This window comes from Engraulis encrasicolus, chromosome 11 (assembly GCF_034702125.1).
Source record: "Engraulis encrasicolus isolate BLACKSEA-1 chromosome 11, IST_EnEncr_1.0, whole genome shotgun sequence".
NCBI classification, from domain to species: Eukaryota; Metazoa; Chordata; class Actinopteri; order Clupeiformes; family Engraulidae; genus Engraulis; species Engraulis encrasicolus.
Window position 1 is genome coordinate 50,024,734 of NC_085867.1, and position 27,984 is coordinate 50,052,717.

General features: G+C 44.1%; 1 protein-coding gene across 1 annotated transcript; it reads left to right on the forward strand.

Annotated features, from left to right (window-relative positions):
• Positions 1-27,930, forward strand: rabl6a (RAB, member RAS oncogene family-like 6a). Its single transcript, XM_063210850.1, has 16 exons — positions 1-101; positions 815-1,259; positions 2,641-2,775; positions 4,642-4,689; positions 6,168-6,220; positions 6,491-6,582; positions 8,398-8,538; positions 9,285-9,390; positions 12,588-12,691; positions 13,435-13,901; positions 18,878-19,040; positions 22,083-22,277; positions 23,098-23,353; positions 23,774-23,957; positions 24,131-24,189; positions 25,979-27,930. Exons 2-16 carry the CDS (start codon positions 1,133-1,135, stop codon positions 26,207-26,209), a joined length of 2,361 nt encoding a protein of 786 aa, XP_063066920.1. The 5' UTR covers positions 1-101; positions 815-1,132; the 3' UTR covers positions 26,210-27,930.
• The last annotated feature ends 54 nt before the right edge of the window (positions 27,931-27,984 follow it).

The following is a 27,984-nucleotide window of genomic DNA, read 5'->3' on the forward strand; positions in this document are numbered from 1 at the left end:
GGGATGCTAGGGAAATGGTTGTCATCGCGGGATAATGATGCTCCGGAGGCTTTCATCCTCAAAATGGGAACGGAATGGTACTGGCGAGCCCAGTCTATGAGGTAAGACTGTTTTTGGAATGCAGGGAACAGCGATTGATTTTCACCGTCTGTATCTTGCCGGATCCGGATTAGAAAAACACTGACACGTAGCATTACATTTGGATCCAGTGAAGGAAATAGCTGTGTGCTAACCGGCCTATAGGAATACTATGGAAAGCCAGCTAGCTCTAGCTTGAGGAGGCTTTGCTGATAGGGCTGAGAAGACATGTCAGCTCCTGCTCCATTGCGCTGTTGGTTGTAATGAATTCGTGGGCTCTCACGTCCCTGCAAACGTTCCTCTTTAACTGTCATTGAGGTGTCAAGTGCCATATGGTAAAGTCAAAGATAACGGTATCTTCCTGAAGCAGCGTCGTAACCCGGGTATCTATTTAAGTATTCGTTAGCAAGGGTAGCTGTATAATGAAATGCTTTCAACACGGCTCTTTACCAGATTTATTTATATGTGTGCAGGTCGTAACAGTGTGACATTGTGTGATTCTGGTCGTTTTGCTCCTCGTTAACATTAGGCTATCCAAAGTAATGGTTGTTTACACCAAGCTTTAGTATCATGGAATTATGTACAGTTGTCTTGATTCCGTATCCTCTGTTGTTTACAGTCGTATGGTTTACAAACGCGATTCTCATTAGCTGCCCAGTTGACACATTCTATCTTTAGACTGCTGGCATGCATGCTTAACTCAAGCCTTCATCAGATTGTTTCTTTGCGTTTGCAGGTGATGCCACCTGTAACGACAGCAGACTGATATTTGAAAGGGATGGCTATTCGAAGGATTATGCACTGTGGAAGACATTTGGTTTGATACCTGTGACTCGAAATCCTGACTGTCAGTGACTACAAAACGTGATCCTGGTCTGCACTGCAGACCATCAAAACAATGTGTGTGCACGGTTAACCTGTTTGGACAAGCCGCATCCCCACAGTTCCTCTCTTTGGATTTAAGTGACCCATCCATACTGTCAAAGGCAGGACAGAAGACAAATCCATAATTTTGACTTGTATAAATGACACTAAGCATTTAAATACTGTCAAGATGTTTTCCGCTCTGAAGAAACTTGTTGGGTCTGAGGGTCAGCTGAGGGACAAGAACATCCCGGCTGGCCTCCAGTCCATGAACCAGAGTCTCCAGAGGCGCTTTGCCAAGGGAGTGCAGTACAACAGTAAGTCATCACCACACTTTACATTACTGGACACACCCTCCTCTCAGTCAGAGGAAATAGATTGACAGCGGGGATGAATGGATGGAGGCCTTTGATCGCTTGAGCCAGATATTAAATAGTACTATAGCAGTAAGCACAGCCAACGGTGTTAGATTACATTACACAGAGCTGACACTTTTACTAGATGTTGTTCTTGTTAGAATTACTGCATTCCAAGCGTTCATGATGTGTCCTAACTGGCAGTTGCCATCATTGAAAGTATGAAATCCTGCAACATGGGGGGGCTGTTTGATATGGTTGATTATCCCCTGACAAATTAGGCTGTTTCCCCCTACAGACAGTGAACTGTACTCGCATTGATCCTTTGGTTAGCGCTTGGGCTGCTGTCTTACCATCTCTGGAGACATTAAAGATTCATGACCTGATATACGATCAGCCACCCACTGGCCTATTTTTCCAGTCGTCTCCGGCTTCTCTCCTCCTTGTCACTGATGTATCCCCAACAGTAAGGCTAGGCCTGCTTCAGTAATGCAGCATTGTGTTGTTTACTTATGGAGCATGTCAGCCAGCAAACACCTGCCAGTATGCACACATGAGTTTACTGGAGGTGAAGGTTAGGCTATCAGGGTTTCTCCACAGCACTTTATTGCTAAGGTGCCCACCTTTCCAACAAACACCTACCACCTTGACTAAGTTCCCTAAAAAGATACAGATTTTGTATCAGGAATGTAATTTTTTAAATTATTTTTTTTACAGCTCCATAGCGTATTTCTTATGGAACTGCACGACATAGCCTTTGCAATGATAACAGCCACACATGTTGCTGATACGGGCTAACCCCCCACCACCTTGACTAACAGATATTACGCTTGAAAACACTGGCTATATTCTTGGTAGTGTGAATGGTCAGCAGCTCACATACATTTACAGTACATGCCAGTGTTCGTCATGAGGCATTCATGCTGAGTGTTAAAATGCAGAGCACTTGTTACCTTGCCCATTAAATGTCAGCATACTGTTGTCAATGCTCTTTAAAAAGGGGAAGGAGATGTCACTGCTTCCTATACATTTGTTACAGGCCCTGTTCATGGTGGTCATAAAGTGACCTATACCATTATCCTATGAGTCAGACTTTTAAATGACAACTTCCAAAAAGCTCCAATCTTTTATGTGTATTGACTATTGATATTTTAAAAAAAAACTTAAAAATACATAAAAAGGTACTGATTTATTTGATTTTGAAAAAAAATATGTGGACTTTTTGTCCGTTTTGGCCATGAAGAAGCCATAGTTGCTTAATTGGCCATACTCTAAACAAACACAAACAAACAAACATCTTCCTGCTGTTACCTAATAAAACATTTCTGCCTCACTCTCCCAGTGAAGATAGTGATCCGCGGAGACCGCAACACGGGCAAGAGTGCACTGTGGCACCGACTGCAGGGGAAGAAGTTTATAGAGGAGTACATCCCTACCCAGGAGATCCAGGTCACCAGCATACACTGGAACTACAAAAGTAAGATGTCGCCTCCACCAATTTAGTTAAGACACTTGATTTAATACCAAAACCGTTAACTGTGATGTGCGATGTAGAGTTTTTTGTGTCCAAAACACTGCAATGCGTACTGTATTCAAGTGTAGTATTTTTGCAGTGTGAGTTTTTTTTCCTGCTGCCGTGAAACAATGTACTATGTAGATTTTGCACAAGTGATTTGAAGTACACCCAATGAGGGAAAAAAATCAGACATGGATGTGCATGCGCTACGCAGGATCAGATCAGGGTGTGTGTAGTGTGACAATGAACAGGCTAATTTGTTTCTCACAATAGCAATTTAATGTCGCAGGTCAGCGAGTCAACTCATCAAACAGCCATCTGTTGGCACATCACACACACACACACGCACACACACACACACACCCGCCCCCACACACAAACACACACCCACACCCAGCCATTGTCCCATTAAGCCTTTGTGAGCTCATAGCTGGCCGCAAACATCACTCCCATCGATTTCAGCTCTGAGTCGTGCCGCTCCCTCCCGCCTCCGCCTGCTGGCTCTGTAATCTACATGCTACAGGAAACTTCCTAGTAGCTGGTGGCTAATGTGTAAAACCCTCTCTGCCCCTCTCCGCTCTGCTCTGCTTTGCCCTTCCCTCCCTCTTCTAAAGGTACATCCTCCTCCTCTTCCTCTTACCCCTCCTCCTCCTCCTCCTCAGAGATGGTGTGTGGCTGGCTGCCCTGTTGGTCTCTCCTTTTCTCGACTGGTCGCTAGTCTCCAATGTGTAAAACCCCTCTCTGCTCCACTCTGTTGTGCCCTTGCCCCTGCTAAAGATTCCTCCTCCTCTTCTCCTCCTCCTCCTCCTCCTCTTCCTTCACCAACACCTCCTCCTCCTCAGGGAAGGTGTGTGGCTGCCCTGCTGGCAAAGTGCCAGCCTGCTGGTTTCTCCCTCTCTCCCTCGCCTGCCCATTAGCTGTGGCTGGGAAAAGAGGGCCAAAGTGCCTGCTGCTACTTCTGCTGCGGCTGGAGACAAACACACTTTCTGTCAACACATGTTAGTGGTGCTGCCTGCCTGTGCTTGGTGACTCAGCACAGCAGTGTGGCCTATAGCAGGGGAGTTAAGGGGGTAGTAGAGGGACCTCCTCCTCCTCCTCCTCCTCCCCCTCCTCCTTCTCCTCCTCCTCCTCCTCCCCTCCTCCTCCTCCTCCTACAAGCCGGCTGTGCTGTTGCTCATTTTTTTCTTCTTCTTCTTCTTCTTCTTCTTCTTGTTCTTGTTCTTGTTCTTGTTCTTCTTCTTCTTCTTCTTCTTCTTCTTCTTCTTCTTCTTCTTCTTCTTCTTCTTCTTCTTGTTCTTCTTGTTCTTGTTCTTGTTCTTCTTCTTCTTCTTCTTCTTCTTCTTCTTCTTCTTCTTCTTCTTGTTCTTCTCTCTCTCTCTCTCTCTCTCTCTCTCTCTCTCTCTCTCTCTCTCTCTCTCTCTCTCTCTCTCTCTCTCTCTCTCTCTCTCTCTCTCAGTGCAGTTGTTTCTTGAATAAATCAGCATATGTTGCATATTCAATGGAGCCCCTTTGCAAAATCGTCTGTGACAGTGCAGACTAGTCGCAATGTTAACAACAGAGCTGCTGCTTAATGCATGTTTTTAGTACAAGAAGCGCATGTGTGATATTCCCTGATTCACTTGGGACACAACTTTCTAAAATCGTATATGTATTTGCATAGGTACCGTTTTGTTAAACGTGTGAAAATAGTGTCAGTGACTGCCATTATATTCCCCTTAGATGCTGGTGTCTTTCCTTGTCCTTTGTCAATCTATGACTGTGGAAAGTAGACATGCGTCTGCTCTGTTTTTCGTGTGTTGTTAATTGTATGTGCTTCTGTGTCCTCAGCTACAGACGACGTGGTGAAGGTTGAGGTGTGGGACGTGGTAGACAAAGGTGAGTTTTTAGATTAGCTTTTCTGCCAAAAAACATTTGGCTTATTTCCAAGGACTTATTTCCAAGATATGGTACTGCAGGTGTGAACACAATACTTCAGTATTGATCAGGGCTGTAGTTCTCTAGTCTGGACCCCAGACTCAAGTGTGGTTTTCTATGGACTTGGACTTGTCTTGGACTCGCTGTTAGTTGGACTCGGACTTGTCTTGGATTCGGACACTGGTCTTGCCAAATTAGGCTTCTGCACTCGCCCGGGTCAGTATTTATTTTGTTTAGAACACTTGCAGTCATAAATTCAATGGTGGAGCTTGATGTCCAATAACACACAAGTTTGTCTTCACATCCATGGCATATAGGTTACCTTCAAACATTCACATTATTGACATTCATCCTTTTCATTGTTTAATACAGACTGACATGTGACTCGGACTTGACTTGGACCCTTATCTTTTTGGACTCTGTCTTGTCTCGGACTTGAACCTCTTTGCACTCGGACTTGTCTCTTACTTGACTATTCTGGTCTTGGACTCGTCTTGTACTCTACAAAGGAGGACTTGACTACATAGGAAGTTTGTTTACTTACTGTATACTCCAAAGTATTATGACCAGTTAGTGGAAAGTGGTAAAAAAGAAAGTGGTATGAATAACGGTGAAACGGCACGTTTGCACTCCGATCACTAACAGTATTCTTGCTCCCCTTCCTGCGGTTGCTTCAGGTCAAAAGCCTCCTCACCCCGAAGGCCTAGGTGAGAGCTGGGTAGTGCTGAGTAGTGGTGGCCACTCCTGTGCTGTAGGCAGCTTGTGTTTGTTTGTTTTGTGGTGGTTTTGTGACCCTATCTCTTTCCTTTCCGCTGCTCTTTTACCCCTCAAAAACATGCCATAAGACATGGCATTGGGCATTAGTGATGGTGTTAGTCAATAGACATTTTCTCTGACACTGTGTTCAAAAGCAGAGGAAGGGTGGTTGATGCAATAGATTTACCACCCATAGTCTTCCCATTTCTGGAAATCTTTATTTAACTTCACTGTTATTGACTATATTTATGGTCAAGGTACTGTATATGTGTAATGGGAAACTTTGTTTTGTTTTCTGGGAAAATCCCAATTCAAGGCTGGCAGCTGAAAACATCATGTAGTCACACTCACAGAAAGCTTGAAATGAAACAAAACTGTGAAATCTCAGTATATTATCTGCAAACAATACGATATGTGGGATCATCCTCCTCTGCCTCCAAACAGTTCTGAGATGACTTTTCTGGTTATGGGACAAATTGTGGAATTATACACCAACAGTCTTTTCCCCATCTTCTGTTTGACTTTATTAGATACAGTACTGTCTGCTAGCACTCAGTAATTGCTTTTCCTCTTGACTGATTCGTAATGTCTGCATTTGCTCTGTTTATTTATTTGTTTTTTTGTCTGTGTGTGTGTGTCTGTTTGTCTGTCGATGTGCATATGTTGTTTTGCTACTACTGCAGGGAAAGGCAAAAAGCGAGGAGACAACCTGAAATTGGAAAACGAACCTCAGGAGGTAAGCCGTGTTCTCAGAAGTGTCACTACATTCTAATTAGCCTGCCACACTTCCAAAAGAAAAGTGTGTGCGTGTGTGCGTGTGTGCGTGCGTGCGTGCGTGCGTGTGTGCGTGTGTGCGTGCGTGCGTGCGTGCGTGCGTGTGTGCGTGCGTGTGTTCTCTTCTGTGGACATAATTTTAAAAAGTTTGTCCTTGAGTCTTGTCCCCAACCTTCATCATGACGCATTTAAATTCATTTTTCCCTTCTCATGTTTACATTTGTCTTGTCAGTCGGAAGCCGAGATGGCCCTGGACGCGGAGTTCCTGGATGTGTATAAGAACTGTAACGGCGTGATCATGATGTTTGACATCACTAAGCAGTGGTGAGTAGTTTCCTCTGCCTCACCCTCCTCTTCTTTTTCAGTGTCACTGCAACGTATGTCGCATACGGGCACCTGAATCGTGTCTTTATATCACGTGGTGAACTTTCAGTAAACTCCCAGTACGTCTCAACCTGTCCTGTGGTTGGTCTTCTTGACTTCCATACTTCACGGTCATGGCTAGCCGGACTATGTCTGGTGTTGGGTTGCACCTGCGCGCACAGACACTGAGGCGCCACAGTCACTCACATGCTTGAGTATTTGTAGACTTTTAAGGAGAACCTGGGCATAGCTTGCCTGAACCAGATGTATATTTAAAGATCAACTGAGTACTATAAAATAAATACGCCAAAAACCTTTTTCTTCTTCCCTGGTCTGAGCTGAATGGACTAAAGTCCTTGTAATTTCAGTTTAGTGATGCCCCTTGTGAGGCAAAATAATCAAATACCCTTATGTGGCCCAAATAGTGGGACTATTTGTTCTTTGTCAGTGACTTTTGTTTTGTCTCTATGCTCCTAGTTTGTCAGGGGGACACTGCACAATCTGCCCTGTACTGTCACAAAGACCCGCCATTCACGTAGTCCACTAAAAACAGATCACGTCAACTACCTGAATTGAGAATTTGTGGTCATTACAAACTAAATGAATGAATGAATGAATGAAACAATGTGTATCTGGTTGAACTTGCCTTTACCCTTCATCATGGGTGTCATCCCTTGCTTCTCTGCCAAAAATTGCTTCCTTTTTAGCTGCTATGGATGTCTGAATGTCTAAACTGAATACATAGAGACCTTTCTCTGTATAAGCCACAATATCTCAGAGAGACGGAGAATGGAAGAGAGATCGATCTATGCTAGAACTGAGAGCTCATGTAACTGATGCCGTGAGATCCCCTTGGGTAGAGTATTTCATAGGCCACACTTGGGTCACATCTACAGCGTTCCATCCTCTTTGCGACTTGTGCATTTAACATTCTGTATCTAGTTGAGGCTGCCCAGAACCTCTGTGAACTGAAACATTCTTTTTTTTTTTTTCAAAAGCCGGGAAGAAATTTTCCCCTTCAACAATTTCAAATTAAGCAGGATTATTTTTTTTTGCTCTGAAGGAGGGTAAAGAGATGGTTGCCGTAGCCTTTATCCAACCTCCTCCATGTTTCTAACTGCTTATAGAACAGGCTAACCCTAAATGTGGTCCTTCTATTATCCAGGTTGATGTCAGAGTGAACATGTGTGGTTGTGGTTGGTAGATGTTTGCTAATGATAAAGGTATTAGAAATGGCTCCTCTGGCAATTTCCACCGGTGTATGAATGTGAGCCAATGCAATGCATTGTTAAAGGGACACTGTGTGAGATTTTTAGTTGTTTATTTCCAGAATTCATGCTGCCCATTCACTAATGTTACCTTTTTCATGAATACTTACCACCAGCATCACATTTTAAGTATTCATTATGACTGGAAAAATTGCACTTTTCATACATGAAAAGGGGGATCTTCTCCATGGTCCGCCATTTTGAATTGCCAAAAATAGCCATTTTTAGCTGCAAAAATGACTGTACTTGGACCATACTAGAAAATATTTGTTTATTACTTAGTAAACTTTCATGTAAAGATCAAATTTGGCAATAGGCAGCCCAGTTTTAATGAGCAGCATAGTGAGCAGTACCTTTTTTGACCATTTCCTGCACAGTGTCCCTTTAAGGATTTTGACTGTTTGAAGTAGTAGTTTGGAGTAGAACTGTGCTATACTTCATATCGTGAATGCAGTCCATTTTACCATTTATATGTTTTCTGGAGCTAATTGTGTGTCTTTCTCTGCAGGACCTTCAATTACATCATTCGGGAGCTGCCCAAGGTGCCCACGCATGTGCCCGTGTGTGTGCTTGGCAACCAGAGGGACATGGGAGAGCACCGCGTCATCCTGCCCGACGACACACGCGACTTCATCTCCAGCCTCAACAGGTACTGAACAGAAAGGGAAAGCAACCTTTTTGTGGCTCTTTGACAGTTAAAACCCCCTGCTGAATATTTTAGTAATGTTATATGTTAGATCTATTGCATTCAGTATGTGACATGGTTGCATTCTAGTGGCATCCTCTCAATTTCTAAATTTTGCATCATTTTCAGCTTGGAATGATACTACATTGGCTGTAGTCTCATACATTAACAATTATAGTTTAGGTCAAATTTGGCTTCTGACAGTCGTGCGAAACTCATAACCTCTCATAACCTGGCTCTCGCCAGATAACTGTGGCTCTGTCTCACTCATAAATATTCACCTGGTACTATGGCCATATGCTTAGCTTTCTGAATGTGTTTTTTTTCAGAAATCCTTGCACATGATTGGAGAAACCACTTGTCTGACATGTTGGAGGACATGGTACTTTAACTAATCACAGATTCGATAATATAGTTGAAATTGTAAAATCGATGTTGACGAGTGAGTTCATGCGAGCCGCCACCCAGATTCTGAAACACTTCTTTTTCCCCCCTTCTCCACTACGTTTAAACTTTAACTACGGTACGTCACATCGCAGAAAATCCTGCCACCCTGATTTATTTCATTTCCTGGAAGCAGAGCGCATATGAACATCCCCCCAGATTCAAGCATAGCTTGCAGAGCTGAGTGGAAACGAATGTGGCGAGAGCCAGGTTACATCTCTTACACTGACTGTGTCGACATCTGTCCTCTTCCTCCCTGACCACAGGCCTCCAGGCTCCTCGTACATCCACTACGCTGAGTCGTCCATGAGGAACGGCTTTGGCCTGAAGTACCTCCACCGCTTCTTCAACATCCCCTTCCTGCAGCTACAGGTGAGAGAGACGGGGGGATGGTTGAGAGAAAGAGAGTGCTGATGGACTGCTAATGAATTGGGACCGAGGCCCACCTTCAAAAAAGAAAAGTGCTTATCTATCGGCAGTGAGGATTCTCTGCCAGAAAACAAGGGCGCCAACAAGATAGCACCTAAATATTCTTGCCTTGCAAACACCGCCTACAGCCCAATGGTCACCGAGAGGTGTTCCACGCTATCTCCAATGTAGCTCAGCAATAAAGCTGCTGATGTTGAGCTGCTAAGCTCACACTTTGTTAGTTTTGTGCCTGGGAACATTTAGTAGCATGATGAATAGGAGGATCGTGGAAATGGCCTGTATTTGTCTACAAGCATAATAGCAAGAAAATCATTTAGGCAGAAAATCAGAAAAGGTCTGAAGGGTTTCTCCCAGCACACGACAGTATAGCTAAGGTGGCCTCCCAAACACCTCCCAAGTTGACTACTGTAGGCCCCCTGAGAAGAGAAGGATCTTGTATTGCAAGTGTCATTTCTACAGTTGGTCAACAAAAATATATAAGGGGGGGTTTACGGGGTTTCGGGTCATATTTCATATGAAAGTGCACAACAAAGTATTTTTATTCACCACACTCTCATGTTTCTGATACTGGCTAACTCCACACCATAACTCACAAATGTTCTGTGGGATACAATGGGGCTGAGTTGTAAGAATTCCCTTCTCTTCTCCAAACTTGGCAGACAAACTCAGGCTGTGAGTGTATTGTAGAGATGCTTCATTAATCCCAAAGGAAATTAAGGGTGTCACAGTGAGTGAAAAGCCAGGAATCCTGAACTATTTATGTCCCTGATTAGCTAGTATAGTTCAAAGTGGCACATGAATATCGGAAGAGGTTGGTCCCTGTCTGCTGCACATACACAGTCTAACGCAAACAGGAAATTGATGTTGGTGGTTTGAGAATGAGAATTTTTGATGAATACGGCCCAGGTCCATGTGGGTGTTGCCTGCCATGTGAATACGGTGGCGGTGCCTGCCCTCCTCCATGGTGCTCCCTTCACTTTCCTGGCTGAACGACTCCGCTGTGTAACATATTTGTTTCATGGCATGGCACGGTCTGAGATATATACCGCAGTGGCATCAGGCCGCGGGCCATCAATTATTTCCCAGGCAGCTTCTCCGGCCCGCCCGCCGCTTTTCCCTGCCATCAATAATTCCCCTGCCACCCGCCCGCACGGCCCCTTCCATGGCACACACACACACACACGCGCGCACGCACACACACACACACACACACACACACGCGCGCGCACACACACAAGCAGCGGGCACGGCCCCATCAATCGGCTCCTGTCCTGTCCGGGCAGAATAGTGCACCAGCTCTGTGCTTCTCCACTCCATTTCCACACTCCCACACACATATGCGACTCACAGCTTATTGTGTGCCGTGCTGTCCAAACCAGATTTTCCCGAGAGAGAGAGAGAGAGAGAGAGAGAGAGAGAGAGAGAGAGAGAGAGAGAGAGAGAGAGAGAGAGAGAGGAGAGAGAGAGAGAGAGAGAGAGAGAGAGAGAGAGAGAGAGAGAGAGAGAGAGAGAGAGAGAGAAGAGAGAGAGAGAGAGAGAGAGAGAGAGAGAGAGAGAGGAGAGAGAGAGAGAGAGAGAGAGAGAGAGAGAGAGAGAGAGAGAGAGAGAGAGAGAGAGAGAGAGAGAGAGAGAGAGATATCAGGTGCTGTGTAGCCGGTGTGGTATTATCTTTCGGAGTGTCTGCTAACTTGCTGACTCCCATGAATTAGTAAGGTGATGAAAGGGAAGCCTTGGCCCCCACACAGCTGAGTACGGACGGCACTGGAGGAGCAGCACTGCACCGCATGCATCTCCAGCCTACTGCCTCCCTCCCTGCAACCACAGCTTGAGGTTCAAGCACTGGGTTAGTTATTCTGGGACCCCTGGGAGCGGGAGAGAGACTCTTGTGGAGTATGAGGACAGTGCAGTGCCACGGGGAAGCAGAACCAAAGGTGCTAGAGAGAGAGAGAGAGAGAGAGAGACTAGTGGAGAGCCGTGTCAGTGCTGCTGTTTGTAGTGAAGAGTTTAAATATGCAGGGATTCTGTTGCTCCTGTACATACTCGACCCCAGAGTGTGTGTCTGTGTGTGTGTGTGTGTGTGTGTGTGTGCGTGCGTGTGTGCGTGCGCGTGTGTGTGTGCTTGCGTGTCTGCCGACCTCCTGGAACTGTTTATTATAGTGACTCATGGCGGCCAGGGGCTCTGCTATTGATCTGAAATATTGATGCCACTCGTTCTTTTTTCCCCTTCTTTTTAAATTAAAGCCTCTGTTTTATGGCTGTTATCATGGCGTCTCTACTGTCCATAAAATAAAATGAAAAACAGCCGCGCTTAATCTTTATGTACATAAAGACGTGGGAAAGCCATGGCATTGGCAAAGACATATGGACATGTCACCCAGGGCATTCTCTACATCTTATAAACGGGACCGAATATTTAGAGGGCGGGGAATAAGGCTGGCATGGCATCATAATGAGTCACTGTGTGTGCATGCACTTGCGCCCGTGTGTCTGTGTGTATGTGTGTATGTGTGTGTGTGTGTGTGTGTGTGTGTGTGTGTGTGTGTGTGTGTGTGTGTGTGTGTCTGTGTGTATGTGTGTATGTGTGTGTGTGTGACGTTTGTGTGCGTGCATGTGTGCTTGCGGAGGACAGAAGCAAGGCGGTCAGGAGAAGAGTAGTAGAGTAGGGAGGAGTGTTGTGATTGGAGTGGGTGGAGTGCCACTTCCCACTGCTGACAGAGAAGGGTTTGGCCCTGCTGGAGAGTGTACTGTACACACGATAACGCCACTGTTAATAAAAGCTGGCAAAATAAGTTGGCATTTCGGTTGGGCTAAAAAAAATGTGGTGATATTTTAGCATTCACGGTGCTTTGATCTCCCAGAAAATGTCTGTGGCTCTGGCTATAAAAGCTGTGCTTAAGTCGAAGTGACAGTTGGGATTGCAACTGGGATGGAGTTAATTAGAATATTATGGCATTATAATGAGGCTCATAAAAATTGGTGTGTGTGCGTGTCTGTGTTTGTGTGTGTGTATGTGTGTGCAATGTGCGTATGTATGTGCATTGTGCATACATACAGACTACACAAATTTCTCATTTCTGTATGTTCACTGCAAAATCCGTGTGTGTGTGCATGTGCGTGCGTGCGTGCGTGTGTGTCTGCAGAGAGAGACCCTCCTGAGGCAGCTGGAGACTAACCAACTGGATATTGACGCAACTCTGGAGGAGCTGAACGTGCAGCAGGAGACAGAGGACCAGAACTATGAAATGTATGTTATTGACATGCGCACACACACTCACTAATGCCCCCACAATCTCTCTCTCTCTCTCTAGTTATCTCTCTCTCTCTATCTATCTCACACATTCACGCACACACAATAAACTTCAATCCAACGTCGTCATCTGCTTTGTTACAGATGGCAAGATTCTGTTTTCACAACTCAGAGCTTTGTCAAGACAAGTATTTATGCACTGCATATCCTGAAATGCTTAATTCTACCTTTGCATGTGGTACAATATCAGATTTAAAGGGACACTGTGCAGGAAATGGTCAAAAAAGGTACTGCAACTACGGCTGCCTATTGCCAAATTTGATCTTTACATGAAAGTTTACTAAGTAATAAACAAATATTTAATATATATAAAGTGCAATTTTCCCAGTCATAATGAATACTTAGAATTTGATGCTGGTGGTAAGTATTCATGAAAAAGGTAACATTAATGAATGGGCAGCATGAATTCTGGAAATAAACAACTAAAAATCTCACACAGTGTCCCTTTAAGATTTAATATATGTATGTAAATAGCTAATACTGCACTGTAACTTTTTAGTCGTCAATCTCCCTCTGCTACTCAGCCTTGCGTTAACCTTGTGTGTATTCTGTATACTTCCCACGCATGGTATGTTGTGGTTTACCTCCTCTGTTAACACCGAGGGACTACGTTGGATAAACGCATCTGCTAAATGTAACTTATTATAACATAATGTAATGTAATGTTTTTTCCACTACAGATTCCTGGAGATGATGGAGACCCGTGGTAAGGGCTTCAACTCTCCGGGCCCCACCAACGGCCAGAGCCCCTCGTCAGGCTCCCAGTCCCCCGTGGTGCCCCCAGGCACCGCCTCACCCAGTGTCTCCACCCCCAGCACCCCACAGGGCCCCCTGCCCCCACCGCAGACACAGCCCATCCCTGTGCCCCACCCCAGCGGCCCCCACGCTCCCCCCGCGGCCCCACCCAAGGCCGTCCTGAAGACGCAGGCAGCGTCCCAGGCGGCGTCCCCTCCGGCCAGGCCTGTGAAGCCTGCTCCTCCTCCCCGCGCTGCTGCTGCTGCTGCTGCTGCTGCTCCTGCCTCCTCCCCTGCAGCTGCGGCTCCATCACCACCCAGCGCTGCGGCCGGCGCACCCCAGAAACGAGGCGGCTTCATGTCGCGACTGTTTGGAGGCTCAGCCGCTCCAGAGCACGCAGCCGAGAAACCAGGTGAGTTGCTTTCTGATTTGACGTGGATATGCATCTGAGGTATGTAGCTACAGTAGTGTCTCTCAACGGGGGCGTTGGGGAGACATATGGGGGCGTTGAGAAGGATACAGATTAGAGCGGTGATGCTTAGTTGCCATTGGGGGGCATTAGGCTATTTTTTTTAAAGGGACACTGTGCAGGAAATGGTCAAAAAGGGTACTGCAACTACACTGCTCATTGAAACTGGGCTGCCTATTGCCAAATTTGATCTTTACATGAACGTTTACTCGGTAATAAACAAATATTTTCTAGTATGGTCCAAGTACAGTCATTTTTGCAGCTAAAAATGGCTATTTCTTGAAATTCAAAATGGCGGACCATGGAGAAGATCCCCCTTTTCATTCATGAAAAGTGCAATTTTCCAATCTTAATGAATGCTTAGAATTTGATGGTGGTGGTAAGTATTCATGAAAAAGGTAAAATTAGTGAATTAGTAGCATGGATTCTGGAAATAAACAACTAAAAATCTCACACAGTGTCCCTTTAATACTAAAGGGGGCGTTGACAGGCTTATGATTTGGTCAAAGGGGTGTTGGGAGGCTTATGGAGAGGTCCAGGGGATGTTTATTCTAAAAAGGTTGAGCACCACTGATCTATAGTAACGTGTATACAGCATTCATGCAGCATGTTGAGTCCACTGGGAGCGTCTCAGGTTATATTGCACAATACACAGGTAGCATGCTGTGAACAACTCCCCAAAGTTCCAAATTTGTTTAAAAATGTCTGCAATACAGTTTGTACAGTTTCTGCTATTACCGTATATCACAAGCACTGGCCTGGCCCACCATCTCTTAAGTCACCCTGAATATTGTTCTTGTCATCAGTTTGTGACTGGCTTCTATTATGCTGTCTGCTTGAATGAGTCAATTATCTCAAACCCTCACTGCTACACAGAGGCCTAACTCATGCTGCTGTCTGGTGATAACAGCAGGAAGACACATGACGCAGTGTGTGTGCCATCATGTGCCAAGAAAAGCCTTTGGACATTTTGTGTTTCTCGTGTCATGTATTATTAAAGGGCCACTCCACCCATTTGTATTAGGCTTTCCACTGCTAGACACCCAGTTATACTTTTGAATGGTCGTGCAACAGTCTCTCAATTCCCCCTGAGACAGGAGAAATCCGTATTCACCTCTTAACACTTCCTCCTACTATGATGTAAAAATTGTCATTTTGCATCATTGTAAGAGGAAGTGTGAGAGAGGTGGCTTTCTGTTGAGACTACAAGCCTTTTTCCCACCCTTTCAACCCCGCCCATAGGGGGTTGGGCCTAATGCGCTATCAGACCTTTCACGGATCAGTGCGCAAGGGCTTTTGAAATCACTGGCAGTAGGTGCATTCGACATGTGTCAAGGCATGCATGCGCATTTAGACAGCAATGCACCCTGGATGGAAAATGCTGCATGACGGTTAGATTTCCTGTCAAACTTCGAAATTTCGTCGACGTTGCGTTGACGAGGTGACATGTCACATGGTGTAAAACTATCGCGGGATGAATGCGGCTGCAGTCAGATCTTGCAACCTCTGCAGTTGCTTATCCCCTTCAACGCTCGTCGACGGACTGCCTCCGAGGTCACGCGCCCATGAACTGGTTGGTCAACAACTCACTCACGTGTGTATATGGGTCTTGTCTCACACCTCTACACAAGTTTGCGCAGGTCCCCACTTCAGCTCCTCCTCACTGCCTGCCCCCCCACTCCTCACACGTGGTGTGTTAGTAGAGCAAACCGGTGCGAGCTCATCGTCTCGTTCATATTTGTGGCCGACTTTAAATGCGCTGTATTTAATAACACCCACATCGTGACAACAAGTTCTCGCTCACGTGCTTCCGTCAACGTTGGTCGTCAGCAACAAAGTCGTATGGGCTTATTTAGGCTCCAGTAAGTCACTGGCAGAGCTGCCTGGGTGTGGCCTGTGGAACTTGAGCATTGCAATGCATTATGGGGATTGTTGTCACAAATCCACAAGCACTAAAAGTCATTTTCTGCCTTTTCTCGGCCAAGAGGGCACCAAATTAGAAATATATGCTACTATTCTACTACATATATGACCCACTTTCAATGCATATTAATATCTCCACCGGTGGAATGCCCCTTTAAATGCCTTCGGTTTATATCCCAGTAGAGTTACATGGGAAACTAGGGTCCTTCCTTGTACTGTAGTGTCAAAGTATGTGTGGCTAAAAATTGCACTGTGGTGTTGTCCTGTCATGTTGGCTGCCCATTGTCTTGTTGTTCATGCGTATGCATAGGATGCATTTGGAATGTTCACTCGTGTACTGCTGTACATACCTGTAGTGCACTAAACAGGTTTGGGTTGCACTGAACATTTGTCCTTGCATACAAAAGCCCACTTGTGTCATTGCATTTGCCCGAAACTCATTTTTTGTTAACCTTGGCAGAGCAAGAGAGAGAATTCCAGTGGTGCCTTGGGCCGTGAGGAGATGGAATTCCAGTGGTGTGGTTAGTGTTAAGCACTTGCTCAGTGTGCACACGTTGCTGTGGAAATAGAAGAGTGCAGTCAGGTGGCACAGCAAAGCAATGCCCAGAGGCTTCCAGTTCACACTCTCAACACATGCCAATGAGGGAGAGAGAGAGAGAGATGGGGTGGAAAAGAAAAAAAAAAGAGACTGGTGACCCATTAGCAGAATGCCTAAAGCATCACATACAACCTACTTACTCTGCTCTTACTTACTCACACACACACTAACACATAGACACCAGGCATGCACGCGGTGACACACACACACACACACACACACACACACACACACACACACACACACACACACACACACACACACACACACACACACACACACACACACACACACACACACACACTGTGAGAGAGGATGAGCGAGCCCCAGAGGTGGGAGTGTGTGTAGGACAGGCCCCTTCATGCACACTCCTACCAGACACCTGCACACCACCAGCTCTCTAAATCCCTCTCTTGCACGCGCTCAGTCAGTCGCTCTCTCAGTCAGTCAGTCATTTGTCTGTGCTCTGCACCAGTGCTCCCGCTGCTGCATTGCAGATCCAGGAGGGGGCTGGGGCTTGGGGGATGGGGGTTGGGGGTTGGGGGATGGGGGTTGGAGCAGAGCAGCATGGAGCCTCAGACACTGACCCTTACTCGCATGCACACGCACAGGCACACACATATACATACAGTGTAGGTCAAAAGTTTGGACACACTTTCTCATTCAATGCCTTCTCTTTTATTTCCTGGCTATTTACAGTAGCCCCTATATTGTAGATTCTGGTGGAGGGCATCAACATATATGAACACACTAGAATTATTTGATTAATATAAAATATCAATGCCTAAAACGAGGTTTAAATGTCTTAAACATTCTTTAAATGTCTTAAACATTCTGGTTCTACAATTCTAGTGAGTTATTGGATGACATTTGCGTTCAATTAAGATTGACTTGACTGACTGGCTGGTTTTACTTGAAAATATGAAAAAAATAAGCTTGTTGAAACTGTGAGACCATCATTTGTGCCATGTTGACGGTAGGTGGATAGACAGCTGACATCGCTGTTGGATAACTGCTAAAAGTGATATTTTTTGTTAAGCACATAATTCCATATGTGTTCTTGCACAGTTTTGATGCCCTCCGAGAATCTACAATGAAATGTAAATAGCCAGGAAAATAAAGAGAAGAAATTGAATGAGAATGCGTGTCCAAACTTTTGGCCTATACTGTACATATTCCAAGACCTTTGTACTCACACATACAAAATTCATAGATACGCATTTAAGCCCTGTGCAGTGACCTACACATGCATACAAACAGCACACTTACAGCTCCAGGCCTTTTTATTAGAATAGCATGAAAAAGTTGATTTAATCAATAATGTTAAACTGTCATGGATTGTAGATTCATTGCCCAGTTTCTTAACTATTCCAGTCATTACATTTTTTCTTTTTATATACGTTGACCTTCCAGCTCAAAAAAACCATGAATTGGGGAATTCGCAGCATTAGAATATTGTAATAAAATGACAAATTTCTTCATCAAACTTCGTTTCACAACAGTGCACATCAAATCAGTTGGAATTTGGTACTTTCTACATAACATGCAATGTTCAATACTTGGTTAGGACATTCTCTGTCTTCATAACGGCCATGATGCGTTTAACATTGAAGTCAATGGCAAAAACAGTGCATGGGAGTTATGGAAGCTCAGATATCATTGATGCTTTGCTGTCAGCTGTTCTTGTTTGTTGACCTGGTGCCCCACACTTCCCTCTTATACCCGAAGATTTCCATGCCACGTTTTGGTGTTAACTCACCAGTTTAATTCTAACTCAACAGAAATTAAACCCCATTCATTGTCAATTACAATATTCTAATGCTGCGAATTCCCCAATTCATGGGTTTTTTGAGCTGGAAGGCCAACGTATATAAAAAGAAAAAAATTAATGATTGGAATAGTTAAAAAACTGGACCATGAATCTACAATCCATGACAGTTTAACATTATTGATGGAATTATGGAAATAAATCAACTTTTTCATGCTATTCTAATAAAAAGGCCTGGAGCTGTATAGTAGACATATACAAGCACACACACACACACACACGCACACGCACACGCACAGACACAAACTAATTTGTTAATACTGGTATCTATTTTTGGTCAAGCAATGCTCAATGGGGCGTGCATTAGTAAGTGAAATGCAAGCATGTCCTTGTCATATTCAAAACAAACACCAGATTGAGATAAACATCATCTGTTATTCCTGGCTTGTGAATTGATTATTTTGGCACATAATTCAAAGGAGAACATGATGTTTTTCTTGATTTTCCATGAAAGGAATGTACAGAGATATGCTGGGAGAGCCCAAACACATGAAAATAATTATGTTCTCTCTCTCTCTCTCTCTCTCTCTCTCTCTCTCTCTCTCTCTCTCTCTCTCTCTCTCTCCTCAGACTCAGGGGCTCCAGGCGCTGTGCGTCCCTCTGGCAAGGTGCAGAGTGTGGACGACTTCGTGCCAGAGGTGGGCCTGGACAAGAGCTTCTTGGAGGATGGCGGCTCCAGCGCTGCCAAGTCCAGAGACAGGGGCCGGGCAGCGGCTACGCTGGACAGCGACAGGTGCGGAGAGGAAACAGCTTCTCCTCGTCAGCACCCTCATGGAGCTGGCGCTTATCAGAGTACTGCTTATCTGCAATGTCGTTTTTGTAGTTTAAGGATTTAAAGAAGCAGCACTTTTGGAAGAAGAAACATTCAAAACATGAAAGTCAGGAGAGAAAAAAAACATAATTTGTATGCAGGGCATTGAACCGGTTCAAGGAACTAAAACGAAAACCAGGAACTTTTTGTATTTTACAGTGAACAGAAACGAAACCGGAAACGTTATTAATTTTTATGTTCTGGAACGGGAACACTTATTTAAAAATAATGGTAACCGGTTAATACCGGTTAATACCGTTCCTCAAATTTAAAAACAGTAACTATTTTCCTGCACACGTTACCATGACGGCTGAGGTTCACGTCCTGTGTGACATCAGACATTCTCTGACTGAATGGAGAGAGAACTGTGGATTACAAAGTCTCCACTCCTCATCTTAAATAAGAGAAACCTCTGTCATACAAAAGGGCAGTTTCCATTGCATCATTGTAAGACATTGCAGAGAAGCGAGAATGTTAGATGTTATTGGGCATCCATGGCTGCTTCAAATATGCACAAACTCACAATGTCCATTATAGCGCTCCCTGTGACCCAAGTCAGCGTGGAGCGCGCATTTTAGCCATTGAGGTTTATTCTCCGCTTCTCCGCTTAGGTCGTCCCTGAATGACAAAATTCTGGAGGATATTCTTTTCATCCGCTTGAATAAACAGTTTGGAATGTAGGCTGACTCATTTGCACTTCCGTCTTTCTTGGTTAATTAACGTCAGTTAGGCCTATGGGGATTAATCAGCTGACAGGAACGAAATTAACCGTTCCGGGAACAATATTTTTTTGTTCTAACCGGTTCGGGAACGTCAATTTATTGGTGGAATCCATAACCGGAAACGTTATTATTCCGTTTCTGTTCGGAACGTTTGGGAAAAAATAATGGTTCAAAGCCCTGTTTGTATGACAACATTTTGTAATGGTGTAGATTTTCAGGAAGGCACCTTGACAACTGCTAAGTTGGCCTTTAAATGGTCACATATTGATTAAGGAGATTTGAGGTGATTTCATTCCCCTTTGTAGCCACATAAGCACATTGTTCTGCTGGAAGTCCAATTTACTATTTGCTGAAAATCCCCAATCCTTGCTATTAAGACTTAACATGTTGGTAGCAACAAGCTTACAATGGAGGCTCTGTCTTAACATTGATCTCACCATATTGGTGTGGGCAACAGTAGCTTTAGAATGGACTGATGTTTGTACTTGTAAGTCCCATCAGCTGTTTATCTTGTCAGGTTATGTAATGTCATTTTACAATTAGCAGATCCATACACAAATACGGGTTACAGAGAAGAACACTTTAAGGGATCCAGTCATGATGGTTATACATTATAAATGGCTACCAGAATTATTAGGAAGGCCTTGCCTTTAAAGGAAAGCATTTTTGAAAAAACTTAATCTGCAATATTTATGGCAACATTGAGAGTTGATTATATCAAACCCTTTCAGTTAGATCTGCTTGCATTTAAGTCCCCTAACAAGGTTGGGTTGTCTAACTTGTAGATTTTGGGATGGCGTGATGATGGCTCACATGTCACTGTGAGTTCCTGTCTCGATGCAGACCATGGATGGGGTCTATTTTAGTATTCTTCAAACTGCCTTTCCTCGCTCCTTTTTCTCCCATCAGCGCACATCAAATCTAGGTCATTAATCATTCTTCTCTGGCCTCTAGAATGCTGCTTGAATGCACAGGGGTCCGGACTCCCAGTCAAGAAAAGAAACGTCAGGAGGAACGGGGGGGAGAGGGGGGAGAGGAGTCGGCTATGTAGAGCAGTGTTTCCCAACCAGGGGTACGTGTACCACTAGGGGTACGCGAGCACACTGCAGGGGGTACTTGGAAAATGTTTACTATTGTAACAAATGAATGGAGAAGTCATATTAGGACAGAGAAAGCGATATAGAACATGAATTAGGTGGTACTCATGGCACAACTAAGATGGTTAGGGGGTACGCAAGACAAAAAAGGTTGGGAAACACTGATGTAGAGGGTTTGAAGAGCTCGCTTTTTTAGGAGAAATCATACCAGACAGTTCCCCTCTCACAGTGGGACTTCACACTGCCATGGTACATTTATACCTGCCTTGTTATAAGACTTTACACAGAGAAACTGACGACCACAATGTCAAGTATCAACAGGGATTCCTGAATATATGCTGTACGTTTGAAAGAGACTCCTTGTGTGAGTCTGACTGAGGCTTACAGTACCTGTTGCCTCCGAAGGCCTTTTCTGCATTAGGTGGAATTCACACCAAGGCGGCGCGGAACGGAAGTGAGACGAATGAGGTCTTTCTGCTTGGTTTAGGCCGGTGTGTCTGCCTTTCACACCGACCGCGTCAGCGTGCGCGGCCAATCCTGTTCAATATCACCCCACAGCCAAAGCTAGCGGGCTACTTTGCCATTCATTTGAATGGGACACCGCCGGCCAATGCCGTCCAAAATCCGCAGAAGTTATTTTTTCCAAATGCAGCGCGGCGCGGGAGCCGGCTCCGCCTCATTACCGCCAGTTGGTGTGGAAGGACAGATTTGTTTCCATGTATTTTCCCCACCGCCGGTAAAAATCGCTTCCGTCCCGCGACGCTTCACCGCCTTGGTGTGAAGCTGGCCTTATGGACCAATCCATAGTCGAGGTGACCAGCAACACTCAACAGAATACAAGTTAAAACAGACATCATTCCTTTTCACCCTGTGACATCCCTCCAAAAAAATTGTTGCAGTCTGTTGCTGTTCCCGGCGTTACGATAAACTATATAGTCAATGAAATTCTTTTTTACACATCCCAGAGAGAAATCACACAGGACGTAGGACACAAATCAGACAGGACATAGTGCATTCAGGTTAATGTATAGCGTGCATATCATGGTTAGAGATGACATGCATGGTCATATTGGTTGTGGCCTGGACTATAAATTGGTCTAAAGACATACCTGAACCGTTGGCCTTGTCTCGATCCTGTTTCACAGTGATGGTGAGGGCAGAGGTGGTAACCCCCTGGTCTCAGGTTTCCAAGACGACCTGGACCCTGATGACCGAGAGTCTGCTGCGAAACCACTGCCACCGGCGGCAGCAGCGAGTCTGGGCGTGACGCTCAGCAGTGACGAGGAGGACAATGCCAAGCCCTCTACAGCTGCGGCGGCCATGGGAATGGACTCAATGGGGTGAGATGCTCAAGTAGCTCATTGGAGTCTGACAAGTGTTGGGCCTGCACTGACTTTCACCTCTCCATTGCAAACAATTACTGGAGATGCTCCAATATTCAAATGATGAATATGTTAAGCACTGTACGTGCAGTAAATGCATATATGCATGCATACATGCATTAATACATGGACTAATGATATGCTGACACTTACAGTATACTTGGTATTTTGAATGCTCTATTGCTGTTAATAAATATTTCAAATGTATAAATTAATATATTATGTAAAGCAGGGGGCCAGCATTTGGCTGGTTAGCTTCGCCGATGAGCAAGTCGCCATTTTCGCACTTCCGACATTCACTTCGCTCATGATGATTGGTGGGTACGCGAGTTTAGTGTTGGGTGCACAGACCTTTACAGGTCTGTGGTTGGGCACCTCCATGCATCCAATGTCCGTCTTCCATATAGCTTTCTGGTCAGTCATTAACGTGGCACATAATTGACTGAGTAAACTGTCGGAGGAAATTACTCTGAAAAATAAGTTCAATTTTGTCTGAATTCACTAGCCTAGCATTTCCCATTGAAATGACTGGAGGCGGGACTTATTCACTCTCTCCAGTTCTTATACTAGCTCCATGACGTTAAGGCACCTTCTGTGTCGTGCTAAGGATAACTGTGCTTTACAGTGCTACAGTTCTGTTTCTTTCATGTGATGGCAGCTTCTGCATTGTGGCATCTCCTCACTCACACCCATAACAAAAACACAAGAATTCATTCATTTGAATTCAATGCATTCATTCACATCACGATAGGTAACTTCCTGTTATTGGTCTGTCCAGGTTCTCCATGAACTCGGTGCTGAATCCCCAGCCGGCCAAGACCAAAGCGGCCGAGAGACCGGCCAGCCTGAAGACCAAGTCAGCCTCGCCTGCCCAGAAGAGGCCGAGTAAGAAGGCAGCAGCCGCTGCTGCTGCAGCAGCAGAGTCCTCCGAGTCGGAGCACGAGGGCCCTGTGGCCCAGCAGATGCTCTCCTTCGTCATGGACGACCCGGACTTCGACAGCGAGGACCAGGAGGTCACAAAACCCAAGAAGAAGGTGAAGGACGTTGAAATGTTTTTTTCTTTATGAACTGTGGCGATTCCCATTCATCTTATCCAAACAGTTAAGCCGCAAGCAACCATACAACTTCTGTCTTTCAACTTCTTTGGATGACACTACTAACCTAATGAAATGATGTAAAGATGGAAAGTTGGTAGATGCTAAAAACAATGACCGTCTCTGCTGAAGCAAGCACTTTCTGAAGATCACTGCTGCTCCGTACGTGGGCTCCAACCGCGAACGTGGGCTCTGTGCACATGCACACACACATACACTTTTGATGCCCTTGGGGGTGAGAATTTACAGGCTCTGCGCATCAGTCATCCTGACTATGGCATGATCCTGTGGCACAGACAACACCCACTGTAATATACTTCTTTCATCTCTCTCTCTCTTTCTCTCCCTCCCCCTATTCAGAACTCATTTGCAGTGCCGGATGACCTCTCCGATAAGTCAGATGACTGTTTCGGCCTGTCGGGCCTGCCCGAGCCGCCCAAGGCCAGCGCTGCTCCATCCCTCAAGGGCCTGAACAGTGACCTTGACCTCTTCGGCCTGGGCTTCGACGAGGCGCCGTCCAAGAGCAAAGACAGCAGCGAGGAAGGTCTGCACACATCTCCATCTGTCAATCACTCACATACACTAACTAACCCATCAATCCATCACACACACATTCAGTCATTCAGTCTGACAGTCGATCCATTCAGGCGGTACAGTGTGGGTGGGTTGTATGAGAAAGCAGCCGATTTTGACAGATGCTTCCTTTTCCTTTCATAGACAACGAAAGCAGACACTCGGGGAAGGAGAAGAAGAAGAAGAAAAAGAAGAGTAAAGAGGTAGGTAGAGGAGAGGAAGGGATGAAGGGAGGAGGGAAGAGGAGAAAAATAGAAGCCCATGCCACCCAGTTTAGTCATCACACAAGGGCACACATGGGCCCCAGAGCGCACGGACGCTGCTTTCAGAGGAGGATTTTTTCCCCTCAGAAAAAAGTAAATAAAGCATACGACAGGCTAACATGTTTCCTACCATTTCAGGCAATCGGCCTTCATCATATGTAACTTTTTTCTCCCTGCAGTTGGACACATCATCTCTCTCTCTGGCTTTGTCGTTTGCCTGTTAGATCACGCACCATTTATATTCAAGTCACAGCCAGATGATTGTTCGGTCGATCTGGCATTGTTTTAAACTGATGCGCTCATCTGTGACTAAGCTTCACAAACCACCTTTTGCCCCCTCTCCAACATAATCCCCACCCCAATTCAAGGCATTGGAACCGCATGAGCTGCCATCTATAAACACACAGCCATGTATAATGTGTTTTCATGTGTAATATGCACGCAATATTAGATTAGCTGATGTAAATAAATACATTTTCTTATTACATAATATTTTGTTTGCTTGGACCGCATGGGCAAGTTTATAGCTGCTTATGCACTCCATTCTACCTTTGGAATATAGTGCATTCATTATTAACACATTACAACGTCAAAGCTGTGTGGCAAAATGGCGTATATTTTGGACATTTTGGGACATTTTTGTATTGGGCACTGCATTGCATTGCATTGCAAAATGCATTTAATATAGGTTATATATACTGTATATAAATGTATGTATGTATATAAATGTATGTATGTATGTATATATATATATATATATATATATATATATATATATATGTGTATATATATATATGTTACCATATATATATATACATATATATATATGTGTGTATATATATACATATATATGTTAACATATATATATATGTATATATATATTTATATATACAGCCATTATATGAAGGGTTTATTTGCAAAACGGTGTATCTCCATTTTTTTACTTTTGTATTTTATTATTGAAAAAGATTGTTCATAGGGCCTATCACCTATGTGTGCAATCTTACCATTCAAATATTTTGAGAACATACTTTTTTAACCTATATAAAATGCATTTTGCAATGCAATTCAATGGAATGCCCAATACAAAAGGTCAATTTCCCAACATTCTACAAAATGGAGATACACCGTTTTGCAAATAAACCCTTCATATATATATATATATATATATATATATATATATATATATATATATATATATATATATATATATATATATATATATATATATATATATATATATATATATGTATATGTGTATATATGTATATGTGTGTATATATATATGTATATATATATGTATGTATATATGTATATATATATATATATATATAAGGGGTCTGGACTGCCTTTAGACCATACTTACATTTGCATCCCAGCTTTAGTCTTCTGAAAGACCGTTAACTCATTGGACACCAGACATTTTTGATTCATACAACCCATCAGTGCCAGAGCATTTTCAGTATTTTAGGTGTTTTTCCAACACCCACAGAAAACTGAATTCTATGCCTATGTCAACACCACACCATAAAAAGTATTGACGCGCTTAACCATCATTTGTACTGAACGTCAGGATTCGAAACAATGTGCTTAAGCACCATTGTCATCAAGCGAGTTAAGGTCATACATTTGACATGTGCAGTAGGAACCGGTTGGTGATATGGGTGATATGGGTAATTGATAGGAGGGGTCTGGACATGTTTGACTATACTTTTGTTTTCATCTTTAGGAGGAGGAGAAGAGTAGCAGCAAGAAACGACACAAACATAAGAAGAAAGAGAGGGAAGACTCAGGAACGGGAGACGAGAAGGATAAGGAAAAAGAGAAGGAAAAGGAAAAGAAGAAGAAGAAGTCGTCATCGAAGACCAAGAAGACGTCCAAAGTGGACGACCTGGAAGCCTTCCTGGCCGGAGGGGACTCGCTTAACCTGGGCGGGGGCGGAGACTACGAAGAGCTCTAGAACTCTCAAGCATCCAATCAGGGTTTTCCGCTATTTCTTTTTTTGTTTTTGTTTTTTTCTCAACCCCACTTCAGGGGTTTCGCCACGACTTTTCGTCATGTCAGATTCATCTCATTTTTCCAAACTCTGTTGTGCCTACATTTGTTTCTTTTTTCCCCCCAAAATGTCCTTGTGTTTTTCTGTCCTTTTCCCCTCATCACATGGGGAATATTTTCTCAGATGTACCGATAGATCCTTTGGTCAGTTGACATACAGTTAGTTGGAAGGCATGTTTTTTTTCCATTTTCCCCCCACAAGGAAATACTTTATTCAGACTATAGTTAAAGCCATTTCAAATTCCAAGTGAAATACTTCTTCAACCTCTCAGTTTAGTAAATGCACTCCATCAGGTATTACACTCAAATGAGTTTTTCCTACAGTTAACCTTCCTAGCAGAACAATATCATTGTGTCCCACACAGACACACACACTTCAGTCTCTGCCGAGTGTTTTGTGCTGCTAACATTAACCGTCTTCCTCACTTCAGTTTGAACAACAACAAGGAAACATATGCATGAAGCACTTAGTGAAACAAACCTCTCCCAATGGCAACTCTCTGTTTGTCCACGTGGATTTGTTTTTTTTTTCTCCCATGGCCTCTCTCTTGGATTTTTTCCCCCATTGATCCAATGCCTTAAACTAAAGCCTAACAATTTACACCATCAGGACCGAAGCCTTTCTACAACAGCACACTAGAGTGCTGTTTGTAGCTTACAGTAACACACAGCCAACCGATGCTAAACACACAGCAATTTACATGACTTTGGCTCAGATTTGAAACCTTTCACCCTTTCTTAGTGTTGGAAAAAAATAGTTACCGGTAAGTGGAAAGAGGCTGGTTGTCCCATTTTTAACTTTTAACTCCTCATTTTCTTTTGTATCCATAGAAGCTAATTTTTAGGCTGGCAGAAAGTTAAAGAAAAAAAAAACTAGGCCATCATGGTGTTAGTTTTGATGTCATCTCTGCCCACATTTGTTCAAATCTTCCTGGAGAAAATCTGACGAGTTGGCATTTTTATTTACTGTACACACTAACTAATTCCATTCCACCACTACCATTCCATTGCTTTCTTCACAAAGTTTACGAAATTGATTCTGTGGGGTTTTCCACCAAGTTACAATACTCACTTCCACCAATTGAGAGAGCTTGAAGCTGGTCAGTGTGTATTCCTTCCGTTATCCAAACTTATACTTGGGCTCAAAGCTGACCAGCTGGACATCTGATTGTTACCACCTCTAGGAGCGTTCTAGATATGGTCATCCCTTCCATGGAAGAAGGGAGGGAAAGAATATATTTATTAAGATGTAAAGCAAATGAAATGTCGGAATATGTTGAAATCCATATCCTATTTTGAATACACACATTTCTACCATTTCATATTTATTTATTTTTGTTGTCTATTTTGACGTGTGGAGAAAATATTTTGGGACATTGTGTGAGTTTACATAGTGATGTATTCATGAATGCAAATGATATGCACAGATATTTGTGAACACCTTTGCACCGCCTGTCTGAACACAAGAGGTCTCCCCAGGTGACCCATGTCGTTTTTTTTTTGTTTTTTTTCCTTTTTTTCATTCCTCTCATGACTGCTTCTGCTCCCTCTCCCTGGCCTTCCCTCCCTACTTCACATGTTGGGAGGCTATTTTTAAACACTTAAAAAACGGCCTCTCTCTCTCTCTCTCTCTCTCTCTCTCTCTCTCTCTCTCTCTCTCTCTCTCTCTCTCTCTCTCTC

Excerpts from the sequence above, each read along its gene's own strand:
- rabl6a (XM_063210850.1), top strand. The coding sequence starts at position 1,133 with ATGTTTTCCGCTCTGAAGAAACTTGTTGGGTCTGAGGGTCAGCTGAGG. Across the intron at positions 4,690-6,167 it reads GTGGGACGTGGTAGACAAAG|GGAAAGGCAAAAAGCGAGGA; the intron begins GTGAGTTTTTAG and ends CTACTACTGCAG. Across the intron at positions 9,391-12,587 it reads TCCCCTTCCTGCAGCTACAG|AGAGAGACCCTCCTGAGGCA; the intron begins GTGAGAGAGACG and ends GTGTGTCTGCAG.